This window comes from Equus przewalskii, chromosome 13 (genome assembly GCF_037783145.1).
Source record: "Equus przewalskii isolate Varuska chromosome 13, EquPr2, whole genome shotgun sequence".
Classification (NCBI taxonomy): Eukaryota; Metazoa; Chordata; class Mammalia; order Perissodactyla; family Equidae; genus Equus; species Equus przewalskii.
The window spans coordinates 89,681,513-89,696,037 of NC_091843.1; the positions used below are offsets into that span (position 1 = coordinate 89,681,513).

The 14,525-nt window shown below is 40.1% G+C and overlaps 1 protein-coding gene across 38 annotated transcripts in view; it reads right to left on the minus strand.

The window, feature by feature from the left end:
* The window catches only part of ARHGEF28 (Rho guanine nucleotide exchange factor 28), a 273,643-nt gene that overhangs the window by 56,521 nt on the left and 202,597 nt on the right, over window positions 1–14,525 (minus strand). For all 38 annotated transcript variants that reach the window (XM_070569821.1, XM_070569819.1, XM_070569810.1 and 35 more), the window contains 6 exons: window positions 13,363–13,507; window positions 13,161–13,288; window positions 11,789–11,929; window positions 8,599–8,846; window positions 3,476–3,598; window positions 2,137–2,254 (listed from right to left, as the gene is read on the minus strand). In XM_070569821.1, coding sequence (XP_070425922.1) covers window positions 2,137–2,254; window positions 3,476–3,598; window positions 8,599–8,846; window positions 11,789–11,929; window positions 13,161–13,288; window positions 13,363–13,507 — 903 coding nt within the window. The remainder of the gene's footprint in view (window positions 1–2,136; window positions 2,255–3,475; window positions 3,599–8,598; window positions 8,847–11,788; window positions 11,930–13,160; window positions 13,289–13,362; window positions 13,508–14,525) is intronic.

Consider the following 14,525-nt stretch of genomic DNA (forward strand, 5'->3'; position numbering starts at 1 on the left):
TATCTCTAGATTATCAGAAGGAAAAACTGGAGGAGTTTCTGGAACAGCCTCCTGAAACTCAAGATGAAACTGAATTCAGCTATTGTCTATATTTAAGGATAAAAATACCTAGTTGATGTTTACTGAGGTGAATGGAACTGAAAGGGAAAGTTTGAGGAGGTCAGAAGGTGCTGGAAGGAGAGAAGAGGAAGTAAGACGTCCCCTCGCACCTGGAGCGGTAGACACAGCAGTCAAGCGGAACGAGAACAAAAGGTCTCAACGTAAATGCTCACACAGATACTTGAGGATTTTGTCAGCAAACCTCAAGGAACAGATCCCGACACCCATCTTCAAGAAGGAAGATACTTCCTTTCCCATCGCCTAGGAATAGTCCTTACTATTTTACTGCACCAAACAGCCCCCCCCCCTCCAAAAAAGGTTCTTCTTTTCAAAGAGCATAGTAGAGAAAATCAAAGGTGAGGGACAAGGTGACGGGGTGAGACCAAGAAAAGGCTCGAAGCCTTCTGCTCCTCAGGGGCAAATCCCTGTCTCACGAGAGCTTGCTCCTCAAAGTGCAGCAGCATCGGCCTCGCCTGGGCGTCTCACCCTGGGCTCCACCTCAGGCCTCCTGACTCGGAGTCTGCATGTAAACAAGATCCCCAGGTGAAGGGCGCACCTAACAAAGTTTGAGACGCACTGTCATAATAGAGTCACAAGAACCAATGCTCCGGGAAGCCAGGGAGAGGGAGAGCTGACAGTTGGTGAGGTCTGACCTAAGGAGGTGGCGCCCCTTCAGCCACCATGACAGCTGTGCCTGAGGAACCATGGGTCCTACTTTTCATTTCTGACGCTCACGAGGAGGGAATCTGTGCTATCCATTTTACCAGGACCTTGGCATGGGTGATTCTCAGAGTACCACTAGGTAAGCTAACACAGTCGGACAGATCTTAGTCTTTGAGGTATTTCTCTTTATATTGTGCTTGTATTTTCTTCTATGTTAAATTATAGGGAGTAATAAAAATGTGACACAAAGAATAGACGCTACTATTCCTGCCTGAACTTAGTTCCCAATGTGACTGAAAAAACGGAAAGACTTAATCATGCATTTCTACTCACCCAGACCCCTTCCAAAAAAGGATGTTAGAAGCAGACTTTTTTAGAGTGGGCGTTTAAGATCTCATTACCATTTTCATTATTTCTGAATCAATTGATCATAATAAAGATAATAAAAACAGCTCCCACCTATGGAGCACCTTGTTTATAGCAGGCTCTACACTCAGCACTTTCAGAGACAATCTCATTTAATCCTTACAGTTCCATAAGGTAAGGATTATTATTCATTTGGTAGTGGAGAAAACTGAGGCTCATTTAATTAACTTGCCCATCTAATGAGCAGCAGAGCCAAGTATAAGCAAAGGCAATGCAAGTTTGCCCAACTCTGGACCCAAGCCCCTGTTAACGGAGCACACTACCAATCTAAGGATAATTTACTCAAGATCAATAAGCTCACTTGAGGAACAGGCATTTTCATTTATTCATTTTGAACTGATATGTATTCATTCATTGATAGCCTATTTTGTACCAGCCTCTGCATGAGGCATTGAAGATCCAGTTGTGAACAAGACAGACACACGCCTTCAAGACCCCTCAAGGAGCCTGCAGACAACCATGACATTAATAGCTTCTTAAAGGGTGCCCAGATGTTACTCCCTGGAACTTGATGAATCGACAGGGTCAAAAATAGCTCCTTCAAAAATCCTTCTCAACCTAATAATTCCTTGCTTGGGAGAGCTGACATTTGGTGATAGGATCAGTCGAACATATTCCCTCAGGCGCTGGGAAGGGACCAGGAAGATGAGGAAGAACAAGCCTTAAGGAGGTCTGGAGACGGTGAAAATACAGAAGGAAAAGCCAGGGTCAAAGAAGGAAGGAGGCTGCTTGCTTTGGGCTGCTTGGAGGAATTCTGAGTGGTGGTCAAGCTGCGCTGTAAGAGAGAACTTTTCAAAATGGATCCAAATCCTAAGGCTTTAACAGATTTTCCATAACGAAAAGTCTCCATGACTCAGAGGCCACAAGCATTTATAACTGTTTACGACACCTCAGCTATGTTTAAAACTTTTGAAGAGGCAAATGCTTGTCCCAGAAGTCATCACTCACCCTTTGTGTACTGCAATATCCTTTCCACCAAGACAGGGTATTTTGTGATGCGCTGAGTGACCAGCAGAATGCACTCTGGAATTCCTCGGCGCCGAGCCAAAAGATTACTACTTCGGAGCTTAAAAGATAGACATACATTTTTATATACACAAACTCTACCTGTATTTTCTTTTCAGGTGTGAATTTAATAACACAAAGAATTTGCAACAGTAAAATTCTACTTAGACGTAATATAACATTCATTATCATTAATTAAAATACATTGTCATTAAATGGTACAGTCATTAATTTCAATAACCCAACTCTCCAAGATTTCAATGTTTCAAGTTACTATTGTATTTGTAGTTAATTCCAAAAGTGAGCAAGTTCCAATACTTACAGTTGCTGAGACTCATGAACAGCAACAGTTTTGAAAAATGCTCAGAAATCAAAGTTAGATTTTCAATGTGAGTTTGCAATTAACTATTTGCTTTCCCAACTATTTTCTTCTCTTACGTTTGTTATGATTCATCACAGACTTAAAGTTCCCTCTAATCAGGGCAACCTTTTAAAAAAAACTAAAAGTATTCCTTAAGTTTTCAATACACATACAAACAAACAAAAAAAAAAGGACGAGAATCTGGTAGCATTCTTACAATGGTAGATAAAAATTCAGAATTCATGAAACTCTAAAGGTCAAATTTCTTCAACAAATAAATGAGACACCAAAAAAAGGGATGGGGAGCATTCAATTTAAAAGAGATTTAAAAGCTATAACCCTATAAAGCTATATGTAACATATATATACAAATGTGATCGTGGTCAGATCCTGATTTCAGTAATCCAACGTTATGAGATAATCAGGGAAATTTGAATACTGGCCAGCTATTTAAAGATACTAAAGAATTACTGTTAATTTATTTAAGTGTGATAATGTCATTGTAGTTTTCTAAAGATACATTGCTTAGAGATACGTATTACACATGAAATGATGTGTGTCACAGACTTGCTTCAAACTAATCCAGTGGGGGTGGGGTGAATTCTGTCTTTATTTTTATTGTGGTTTCTCTGATTTATAGCTTGTCAGGACATGAAACAGCTTCACAGGATATTACAAAGGTGCCCAGAAACTTGGAGGACACAATTTCACAAATAGAAGATACAAAAGGAAATGATTTGGGAGAAATATTTTACTGACATAGAAAAAGAGATTTTCTATCCTTACTAAAAACCTATCACTTCCTTCTTCCCCTGAAAAACAGCACCTAGATGTGAAACGTGGTTAGATCGTGTAAGAAAAGACATAAACTACTTTCCCATGTTGGTCTACCACACTGTGATAGACTTTTAAAATACTTGCCTTAATAAAATTCTGGAACTTTTTATTCTGCTGGAGTTCTTTAAAGAGGCTAACCGCTTCTTTGTGATGGCTACAGAATTCTCCATATATTTTCTTCATTTTATTTGCATTTTCCTCTGAAAACTGAGAAGAATAACATTTCAATGACAGTTTACAAATTTAGTCAGCTCTAAACACTTAAAACAGGAAATTTTCATATATTTCAATACATTCTTTGCAAATAAATTATGAACACAATCACTTCTCTTCCCCAGATAATACTAATTTGATTATCAATAGCCAAATGAAAAATATTTAGTATCTTTTATTCTTTTTTTAGTGTTTGTGCAACTATCATTTCAATTTATAGTTTTAATACTTTTATAGATTGAAGGAAGGGTATGTGGCAACTTTTGGGAGTCCTCTGGAAGGTATGACCTCTCACCGGTTGACATTTACATTGGTTCACTGATTATGTCCATGAACCCGGTCCTCAGCTGGGAATTTGACTTTTGTCAGCACATCACAAATAGATCAAGAGGCAAGTTATCATTCACCAAGATGATAGAGAAAAATGATTAGTCACAAGGCCAATTTATTAACTGATGGATAGAAGTAGAGATGTGGACTGGATATTTCAATAAGTTTGACCTGTAGAAAAATGTGTGTACACAATCTACATGGGAACCAACTTAGAATCATAAAGTGGTATGGAGAGAATTAGCTGAATTATTTGAATGCCAGTGTTTCAGACTCTGACAATCCTATGTACACATGTCCACGCTGAAGAGCAGTGCAACAGAAACCAGAACACATTCACCCCTCCCTTGGAAAGTACTTGAAAGTTACCTCACCATTGCTGGTCTTTGTATCTTTGCTTACAGTTTTATCTATGCTTGAGACGAATATGTCTCAAGAGATGATCCCTAAAATATCTATAATCACTCAAAAAAGGGAAAATACTTAAAGACAAATCTAACAAAACACATATACAGGACTTGTATGCTGAAAACTACACAAAGCTAGAGAAAGAAATCAAAGAAGATTTAAATAAATGGAGAAGTAAGCCACGTTCGTAGATTGGCAGATTCAACACAGTAAAGATGTCAATTCTCCCAGAATTAATATACAGGTTTAACGCAATTCTTATCAAAATCCCACAAATTTTTTTGCAGATATAGGCAAGATTATCCTAAAATTTATACAAAAAGATAAAGAAATTAGAATAGCTAAAAACAATTTTGAAAAAGAAGAATACAGTGAAAGGACCCAATCTACTCAATTTCAAGATTAGTCATATAACTACAGTAATTAACACTGTGTGGAAGGATAGACACACAGATCAGTGGAACAGAATAGGAACCCAAAATGCCAAACTGCTTTTTGACAGAGGGCAAAAGGAACTCACTGGAGGAATTGAACATCCACAGGCCAAGAAAAAAAAAAAAAAAAGAATCTCAACCAAAGTCTCATATCTTACACAAAAATTAACTCAAAACAGATCACAGAGGGCCAGCCCAGTGACGCAGCAGTTAAGTTCACACGTTTTTTTTCAGCAGCTCGGGGTTCACCAGTTCATATCCCAGGCATGGACGTACACGCTGCTTGTCAAGCTATGCTGTGGCAGGCGTCCCACATATAAACTGGAGGAAGATAGGCATGGATGTTATCTCAGGGCCAGTCTTCCTCAGCAAAAAGAGAAGGATTGGCAGCAGATGTTAGCTCAGGGCTAATCTTCCTCAAAAACAAAAAAATAGATCCCAGACTTAAAACATAAAATACAAAGCTTTTAAGAAAACAATAGGAGAAAATCTTTGGGACCTCAGGCTAGACAAAAAATTCTTAGACTTGACACCAAAAGCATGATCTTTAAAATGAAAAACTGATATATTGGACTTCGCTATAATTATAGAATGAGAAAACAAGTTAGACAGAGAAAATATTTGCAAACCACATCTGACAATAGATTAGTATTTAGAATATATAAAGAAATCCCAATATTCAAAAGTAAAAAAACAAAGAATTCAATTAGAAAATGGGCAAAGGACATGAAGAGACATTTCGCCAAAGATGATATACAAACAGCAAATAAGCACATGGAAAGATGTTCAACATTGTAAGTCACTGGGGAATTGTAATTTAAACTACAATGTGATATCACTACACACCTCTCAGAACAGCTAAAATAAAACTTAGGGACACCAACAAATGCTGGTGAGGGTGCGGAGAAACTGGATTACTTGTACATTGTTGCTGGGAATGTAAAACGGTACAGCCACTCTGGAAAATAATCAGCACTTTCTCACAAAATTCAATACACCATCACCACACAACCCAGAAACTGCACTCCCAGGCATTGATCCCAGAGAAATGAAAGTGTAAGTTTGCCCAAAGATCTGTACATGAATATTTGTAGAAGCTTTATTTGTAATAGCCAAAAACTACAAACAACCAGATGCCCTTCTACAGTGAATGATGAAATACACTGTGGTATGTCCATACCAGGGAATATCACTCAACAATAAAAAGGAAGGAACTATTGTGATCCACCACCACCTAGATGATTCTTGAGAGAATTATGCTGAGCGAAAAAAGCTACTCCAAAAGAGATTACTTACTGTGTATGTAAACTATGTAACATGTATGTTATTTACAGAACATTATTCCAGAAACAGAGAACAGATGCCAGCAGCTGAGGAGGAGGTAAGAGCATGACAGAAGTAGGTGTGGTTATAAAATGGCCAGATGAGGAGTCTTTGTGGTGGTAGAAATGTTCTGTATCTTGACTGTATCTATACTGGTATCCTGGTTGTCGTAATGTATTATAGTTTTGAAAGATGTTACCATTGGGGTAAAAAATAATTTAAAAAATAAATTAAAAAATGCCAAATCCCAAGCCCCACCCCAATCCTATCAACACCCAGGGGGTCGGAGCAGAGGATTCCTCATTTTTAACAAGCTTCAGGAGATTCTCGTGCACTTGAAGTTGGAAAACTGCTGCTTTATACCAACCAGGTTCCTCATGTTCACAATTTCTCACTAACACCAAAAGTTCCCGCTGACTGAATTACCATCACGTTCCAGCCCAGCCTCCTGAGACCTTGTGGAGTCTCCACGGTCAGAGTGTGGGATTGCCCCAAACTCTTCTCTCAGACATCCTTAAATAGCTTGCTCTTCCTTTGTTCCCACAGAGCTGTCCCACCCTGACTGTCTAGGGATTTTGTTAATTTATCCCTCAGGAAACAACTGTATTCACACAGTATTTGGGGAAACGCCCTGCTGCACCCACTATGCAAGGCCACCAACAGGAACACAAAAGCAGACTTAAATCCTTTTCTCTGAACACCAAGGATCTTTCCCCAAAGGAGAAGAATGGGCTTCATCCAAAAGGCCACCAGGCTCACCTTGTGAGAGAGCCAACTTCCCCAAACTGGGTCTCAGTTTAAGCCCTACTTTTATCCACAGAAATTACGTAAAAATAGAACAGGTAGAGATGCAAAATTTTTGTTAACTATGAAAGTAATGACGTAAGAATGAAAATATTTTAAGTGATTAGAATGAAAAATCACGATGATCTGTATCAAGGAAAGAAAGATGCAAATAACTTCAAATGACAAGATCATCTTGCACTTGAGTTTTGAACACACACAGATTCAAGTTCACTCAGACACCTGCAGACGTTGTTATCCAACTGTCTTGCAAAGCCCTTTACAGTCTCTCAACCTGGCACTATATGTTTCAGGGGAATCCTGAGGACGGACAGGTCCAGGACTTTAAAGATCATCTGCAGAGCCAATGACTCGGATTAAAAACTTATTACTCGTGTGGATTTTTACAATGTTAGACATGGAGAAGTAGCTATTGGGCTATTAAGTGGGGTTTGTGCATTAAAAATATTTGTATTTAAGCATATTTATATCAATGAACTTAACTCCCCAATTTCTGCCTACAGACTAACAGGTGAACTCCACTGCTGTGTGTAACACGGTAAAATGGGTTCAACATTAATAATTAGGAGATGATGTTTTGGCATCCACCTACAGAAAGCCAAAGTAAGGTAACTAGGAATGGATCTCCACGCCTTTCCCCAAGTGCTGTGAGCGACTGCAAAAGAGGGCATTCAAGTGAATTCCTAGTGTTCTTTTCAAAAGTGACCCATTCACTCAATAAATATTTACAGTACCAAGCACTGTTCTAGGTACTGAAATACGGTAGGAATGGCATCAACAGGGCTCCCTGCCTTCCTAGGACTTACAGACTCGCGATGGTGAAAGGCTTCCCTGAATGTCACTATGGATGTCTCAAGGTACCATATTCGTAACTCATTGCTGAAAGAGCAGATTTTGATTCAAATCCCAGTTATGTCACTTGCGAGATGTGTGAATTTTGGAAAGTCAGTACCTTCTCTGTGCCTCAGTTTTCGTATATGTACCATGGGGAAAATGATATTTACCTCACAGTGTTGTGAAGGTTAAGTGGGGTAATATGATGAAAGTACCCTAAAAGTGCCTGCCATATTGTGGTCGCTGGACACATGTTATTTAACTTCCATATTAGCATGCTTTCAGTGGAGAGCCCCTACCAGAGAGATCAGTTGGCCATTGTCACAAGTAAGTTTTGTTTTTTATAAGAAGAGTGCTGCAGCCCATTCTCACTGATGCTTCAAACATCCCGAGCACCTAAACAGTGCCTCTTTTTAGTGAGATTGCTTGCCTTGTCCCCCAGGCCTGAGCTCCCAGGCTTTAATGCTAACAGGTCTGCCTCCGTCCTCCTAAGATGAGCCAGCGTTTGTCCTGGGGATGTGGGTGAGACTATCACGGGCCACTGGTGGAGCCATGTCGTTAGAGAGCCCAGCACATCAAGAAGTCTAAGTAGAATTTCCATATGGGATTTATTTATAGCTGGGACTCCTGGTGGCCAGGGATGACCCAGCCAAGTTCTGTGACATGCAGAAGAGCCATTCATGGCCTGTAGAAGCTCTCAGGCATCAGTAAACAAACCAACATCAAATAAAAGAAAATCAACCAAACTCATCTGTCAACAACTGTAATGAAACCAATTCCAGTTCTCGATAGGTTTTTAGTACTGTAGAGAGTGGGCAAATCATTAGGTTTTTAAGGTTTTTAGCCTTACATCTTTCTCACCTGTTGTACTAGAATGTCTCCAATTCGGTCGATGATGAAATTCCTGTCATTGCCAGCACAGGATTCCTGCCTTCGCTCCTTCATACTGTAGAAGAAATGCCTATGGATTTCCAGCAACTCGTCTAGACAGGGAAAGATTTTATCCACAGTGCTGTGGTCAAGCTGTAACTCTTCTTTCATCCCTTTCCTGAAGATCTCGGACATGATGAACAGAGTCTGGACGTGATGCATCTCTGTCTGCATCAGCTCTGAAACAGGTGAGCAGAAACAAGCTTTAAAGAAACAAGTACCCCAATGTCAACTAAACGTACTGTGGTGGTCATTTTGCAATATATACAAATATCAAATCGAATCAAAACGAATATAACGTTATATGCCAACTAGACCTCAATAAAAAAGTATCCCTATTGACCTAAATTAGTAGCTAACCACTGCATGTTACACAAATTAAAAAGAAGGAATGTTTAGGAATAACAATATTCTTCCACTATAAAAGTCGGCTTTGATTAAACATCTAACGTAAGCTCAAAATACTAAACTATTTTCTTTCTCCTAGAAATTATAAGAGGACATGTATAAATCCAGTCCAATACATGAGAATCCAATACATCTGAAACTCTCAGGATATAACCAGCTAACATCTTTAGGTACCTTCAGCTGGAACCAGGTCTTAGTCTCTCCTAAATGCTCTATTAAAATATAACCTAGTTTACCACTTTCCTTTCTCTCTTTCTTTCAGTTTTGTGTTTTTCCATAGTAGGAGCACAATTAACTTGGTGAATTAAATTGAATTAAATATAATAAAGTTCCTCAATGCAGACCACAATAGGTTCTTTCTATTTCTGGGTCTGTCTCCAAAATCCCATTTTCTCCAGGAGAAAACAATTTGTCATGATCAACAGAAAGTGAAGAGACATCATCAAGAAAGTGAAAAGACAGCCCATGGAATGGGAGAAAATATTTGCAAATCATATATCTGATAAGGAACTTGTGTCTAGAATATATAGAGAACTCTTACAACTCAATGATAAAAAAAAATAATAACCCACTTCAAAATAGGCAAAAGATTTGAATAGATGTTTCTCCAAAGAGACATACAAATAGCCAACAGGCAATGAAAAGATGCTCAACATCATTAGCCTTCAGGGAAACGCAAATCAAAACCAAAATGAGATACCACTTCTCAGACACTAGGATAGCTGTAATAAAAAGGATGGACATTAAAGAGATGTTGGTGAGGACGTGGAGACATTAAAACCCTCATACGTCGCTGGTAGGAATATAAAGTGATGCAGCTGCTTTGGAAAACCAGTCTGGCAGTTCTTCAAAATGTTAAACATAAAGTTACTACATGACCCAAAAAGTGGAAACAACCCCAAATGATCAACAACTGATGATTAGATGAACAAATTGTGGTATATCTATACAATGAAATATATATTACACATATTTTATTATATATGTATTATTTATATATTACATATACAGCCATAAAATATACACTACATATATATGATATATTAATATATATTACAATACACATGAATCTTGAAAACAGTATGCTAAGTGAAAGAAGCCAGTCACAAAAGACTAAATTTTGTACAATTCCATTTACGCGAAATGTCCGGGCAAATCCGTAGGGACAGAAAGTAGATCAGCGGTTGCCACGTGCTGGTGGGAGAAGGAAATGGAGAGTGACTGCTGACGGGAACAGGGTTTCTTTTCAGAGTGATGAAAATGCTCTGGAATCAGATGGTGGTTGACGGTTGCCCAACTGTATGAATATACTAAACCCACTGGATTGCACACTGTAAAGGGGTGAATCTCATGGCGCGTGAATTAAATCTCAATTTTCAAAATGTCATTAGAGAAAATAAGAATTCAAAATTTGTGGGAGCACCAGAACCACAAGTTTTAGATTAATGAGTATTTCCAAACTGACTTACATGTTTTGAGAAAGAATATAAAATATCAGCCAGGGAGGATAAACAAATCTAAATGTAGTTTCGTTTATTATTTTACCATAAACAAAAATCTGTTTAATTGGGAACCTACTAACTTTAAATTATTATTATCAGATCCCACTGTGTTTTTAGCACCTACTCTGTACTAAGAACTTAACCATTTCATTTAATCTTTTTAATGCAATTCTCTATTATGACCCAAAAAATAGGGATAATTTTCCTCTTCTTTAAAAGAGAGACAAAGAAGAAGAAAGGGTGCAGGATTTTCCCCAGAACAAGCCTTTCTGACACCAAAGGCCACACTGTGAACTACACCACATGATAATTTGCCCGAAATGGGTTACCTTATTCTTAATAATATATGACAGGAGATAAGTGAAGAAAAATTACAGTATAATAAACACTGCATGACAACTACCCAAGGGGACAGCATCTTCCTTTCCAAAGTAACTCACCCCTCTACAGCCCTGGACACGTTTCAGAGCGCACTCACCCATCATCCGACCTGCAGAACCCCCACCTGACGCAGGTGGGAAGGGGCTCTCAGGGCCACTGGACCTGTCGGCCCATACTTGCACACAGAGGACTAGTGAAAACTGAGAACCAGTCTCATCTGTAGAGTAGGGGATCTTCTTCTATCCACTTTTTAGCATCTATTTTATACTTGAAAAATTTTTAAACTTCACTTTCTAATTCAGGCTGCCAAACAGCATGAAATGGTGAAATCTCACTAGAGCTGAGCTCCACACCGAGGACTCCAGCACGCAGTCATGCACTGCCCTGACCCAGGGGCCACAGTCCCCTGCCGTCTATGGGAATGGCACCCCTGGGGTGTGGGGGCAAACTACAGGCCATATATGCAGCAGCCCTGTCTGCCCTACATTAAATACGTGACAATTCGCTGTGGTTCTTACAGTGGAAGCAGTAAGGGAGCACAGGCCATGCCTAAACAGACGGGAAAAGGAGATGAGAAAGAAAATTTGCTTCGTACCAGACACATACAATGCCTCAGTGAAGCCTCACAATATTTTAAACCTGAGTATCATTATCCCCATTTTACAGACAGAGGAACTGAGGTCCAGGTGAGTGAAATATTTTATCTGAGATCAAGTAACTAGAAAGTGGCGGAATTGGGATTTGAACCCAGGTCCATGTGGTTTCAAATTCCACGCTCTTTCCTCCACACCACACTGCTTCAGCCGAAAGAGCTTATTTGAAACGCTTACCAAAAATGACATCCTGTCTTTTGATGACATCCTTCTCCTGCCTGCTACAAAACGAGGGGTCCACCACAAGACTCCAGGATTCTGCTTCGAACTCTTGGGCATCACTGCTGAGGTCACTCCACAGGGACGAATCCACAACATCTAACGTGTGTTTAGACGAGAAAAGAAAAGCCAGAAGTGGAATCACACACATAACACACACAGACCCTCACAACACCCGTGTTTACGGACTCTCACACCAAACAAACCCGCTGTGAGCCCAGACACAACTCAGTCCAAATATTGCTGATGTGCAGGTGGACCCCCTGAAAACCATGCTGCTGAGATGGTTCCAATCAAGACGGCTCTCAGAAAAGCAGAGGAATCAGGAACCAAAACAGTGACTGTGTCCATGCAAAGAAAAGGACATTTGAAGGTTCTTTCGTTTGTTTGGACTTGCTCTGTTTCAGTTTTGGTAACCTTGGGAGTCCACACTGGGACTACAGAATCTTGAACTCGCTGATTTCTTTTGCCCCCGGTTATTCTGCACTCTTGACTCAGATCTGAGCGCTGTACTTGTCCACTGGATTTGTTCTTTACGTGCCTTGCTGTCTTCAGTGCCAACATGACTCAAGGCACAGGGACTCGAGTCACATGGGAGGACAGATTCTTCTGACAATTTGACAACACACACACATCCCTCTTCAGGCAACTAAATCCTAATTGTCCAAACAAGACTCCTTGGAGACATTCCAGCTCAGAGCAGTAAAGATGAGATGACAATGGATTTAAAGCCTTAAGTTTAAATAAAAGAAACAGATTTCTGGGGCAGAATCCACACCTTCCTCGTTACTTCTCTTGCATTTGGTTTTCCTTCCTTTGTTGACACAGCTTGGATACAATAAGCAATTCCCCAGATTAAGTCCTATCCTACAACACATACTCTTTAAAAAAAAAAAAAAAAATGCTTTCATTCTCCCAGAAGGAGGAGGCAACAGATGGGGATAAATCAGAGATCAAGCAAGTTCAGTCTTACTTGAAGTCCATATTTTTAATGCGCGATCCTATTCCAATTCATCAATAGCTGTAAAAGTTTTTTTAAAGCATAACAAGCACACAATGTATTTCTTCCCCTTAGGTTTACGACATGCTCTTTTAGGAATATGTTCAATTAAAAAAAAAATCACATTTTCTTCGTCACTATCCCGGAGCCTCCTCCGGGGCTAAATTTTCATCCTTTCTACCAGAAGAACCTATATGTAACAGACACCACAAAACAGAATTCTTTTAAAAAGAACAAAAGAATATGTTTCAATCTTAAATCCTTCAGAAAACATTGCTTTTGGCAAATGCTCACAGAAACACAAGCAAACACACACACATCTCCCCTCACCTTCCATTAAGAAAGACTCCATGGAGGGAGAAGAGCCCACAGACTGTAACAGCTCATCGGAATGAGACCTGCTTCTCCAGGCGCTCCCGTCGCTGTCAGACTCCAGGGACGGCCCCGACCTCCTGAAGCTGGAGGGAGCGAGAGGAGTCAGCCCCAGCAGCAGCTCTGAGACCTTAAGACGTAAAACCACACCGAGCCTCACCTTTCCAAGGTGGTTCCTGGAACGCTTCTGGACAACAGATGGACCTGCCCCGAAGTTTCTTTCCTCCCGGCCGGCAATCCAATCGGCATGGAGGAAGAAGGGTGCAAGGAGAGAGCAGGCAGCGGGACGTCTCTAAATGAAGAATCTGGAAATCAGAATGGATGCTTCATGTGGTTTTCACGGAGGGCAGTAATCACAACAAGTAGAGGTAGACGCTTAAAAGCCAGGAGGTTGAACACTCGAATGGCCACTCCTAATGTGTCCCTGCTGGGCCTTGAAGCCAGTTTCCCTGCCACATCCCGACACCTGCTTCAACGTCCCTTCTACTTCACAGCCTCCTGGTGCCCAGGCTGCAGTCTGCTTCAGCATACCCACTCGGAGACCGTGGGCGGCTGGCATGACACAAACAAGCAAGAAAATGGAATGGGGAAACAGGACAGCTTTCCCATAAACCACTGCTTGTGCTCCTTAGAGCCAGCTTTAAGGGGATGCAAGGTGTTATTAGCACCACTACTAGAATGCACATTGTGTGTACAAATAATCACACACACAGTATGTCACTGGATTGGAATGATGCTGGGGAGGCTGTTCTTAAGGGTAAGAATTTCAGGCAAATGAAACCTGCAAGCCAAGCTGAGCTGGTCTCTCACCCACTGAAAACTAAATGGTGCTTCCATACCTTTCTGGTCAGTCCTAAAATGTCATGGGCATACACGCATTTACATTTGATGTATACTAGAAATGGCTCTCAGAAAATATTTCAATCTTGTGATATTATAGGAATATATGGGAACCTCAGGATATTCCAAAGGATTTTATGCATGTATGGTTTAATTTTATTCTCATGACTCCCAAGTAAAGAAAAGGAATAGATGGTATTTTATCAGTTCTAAGATGTCTTTTATTTTCACATTTAACCTTATGAAATTGAGAAGCACCTAACAACTGAGGTCAAAGGGACTTCTGTGGTCAAAGCAGGGGAGTAAATGATGTCACAGTTGTTACTGCCCACGCTAGCTTACCCTAATGTGTGACATCACACCCAATCACATGTCACCAATGAATCTGCACACTTCATTGTCCCTTAATTCAAACGGCTTTTAAAACACTGGTCACACTTAAATGAAAAGAGACCACAAACTTAAAATGCCTGCCACGTGGCA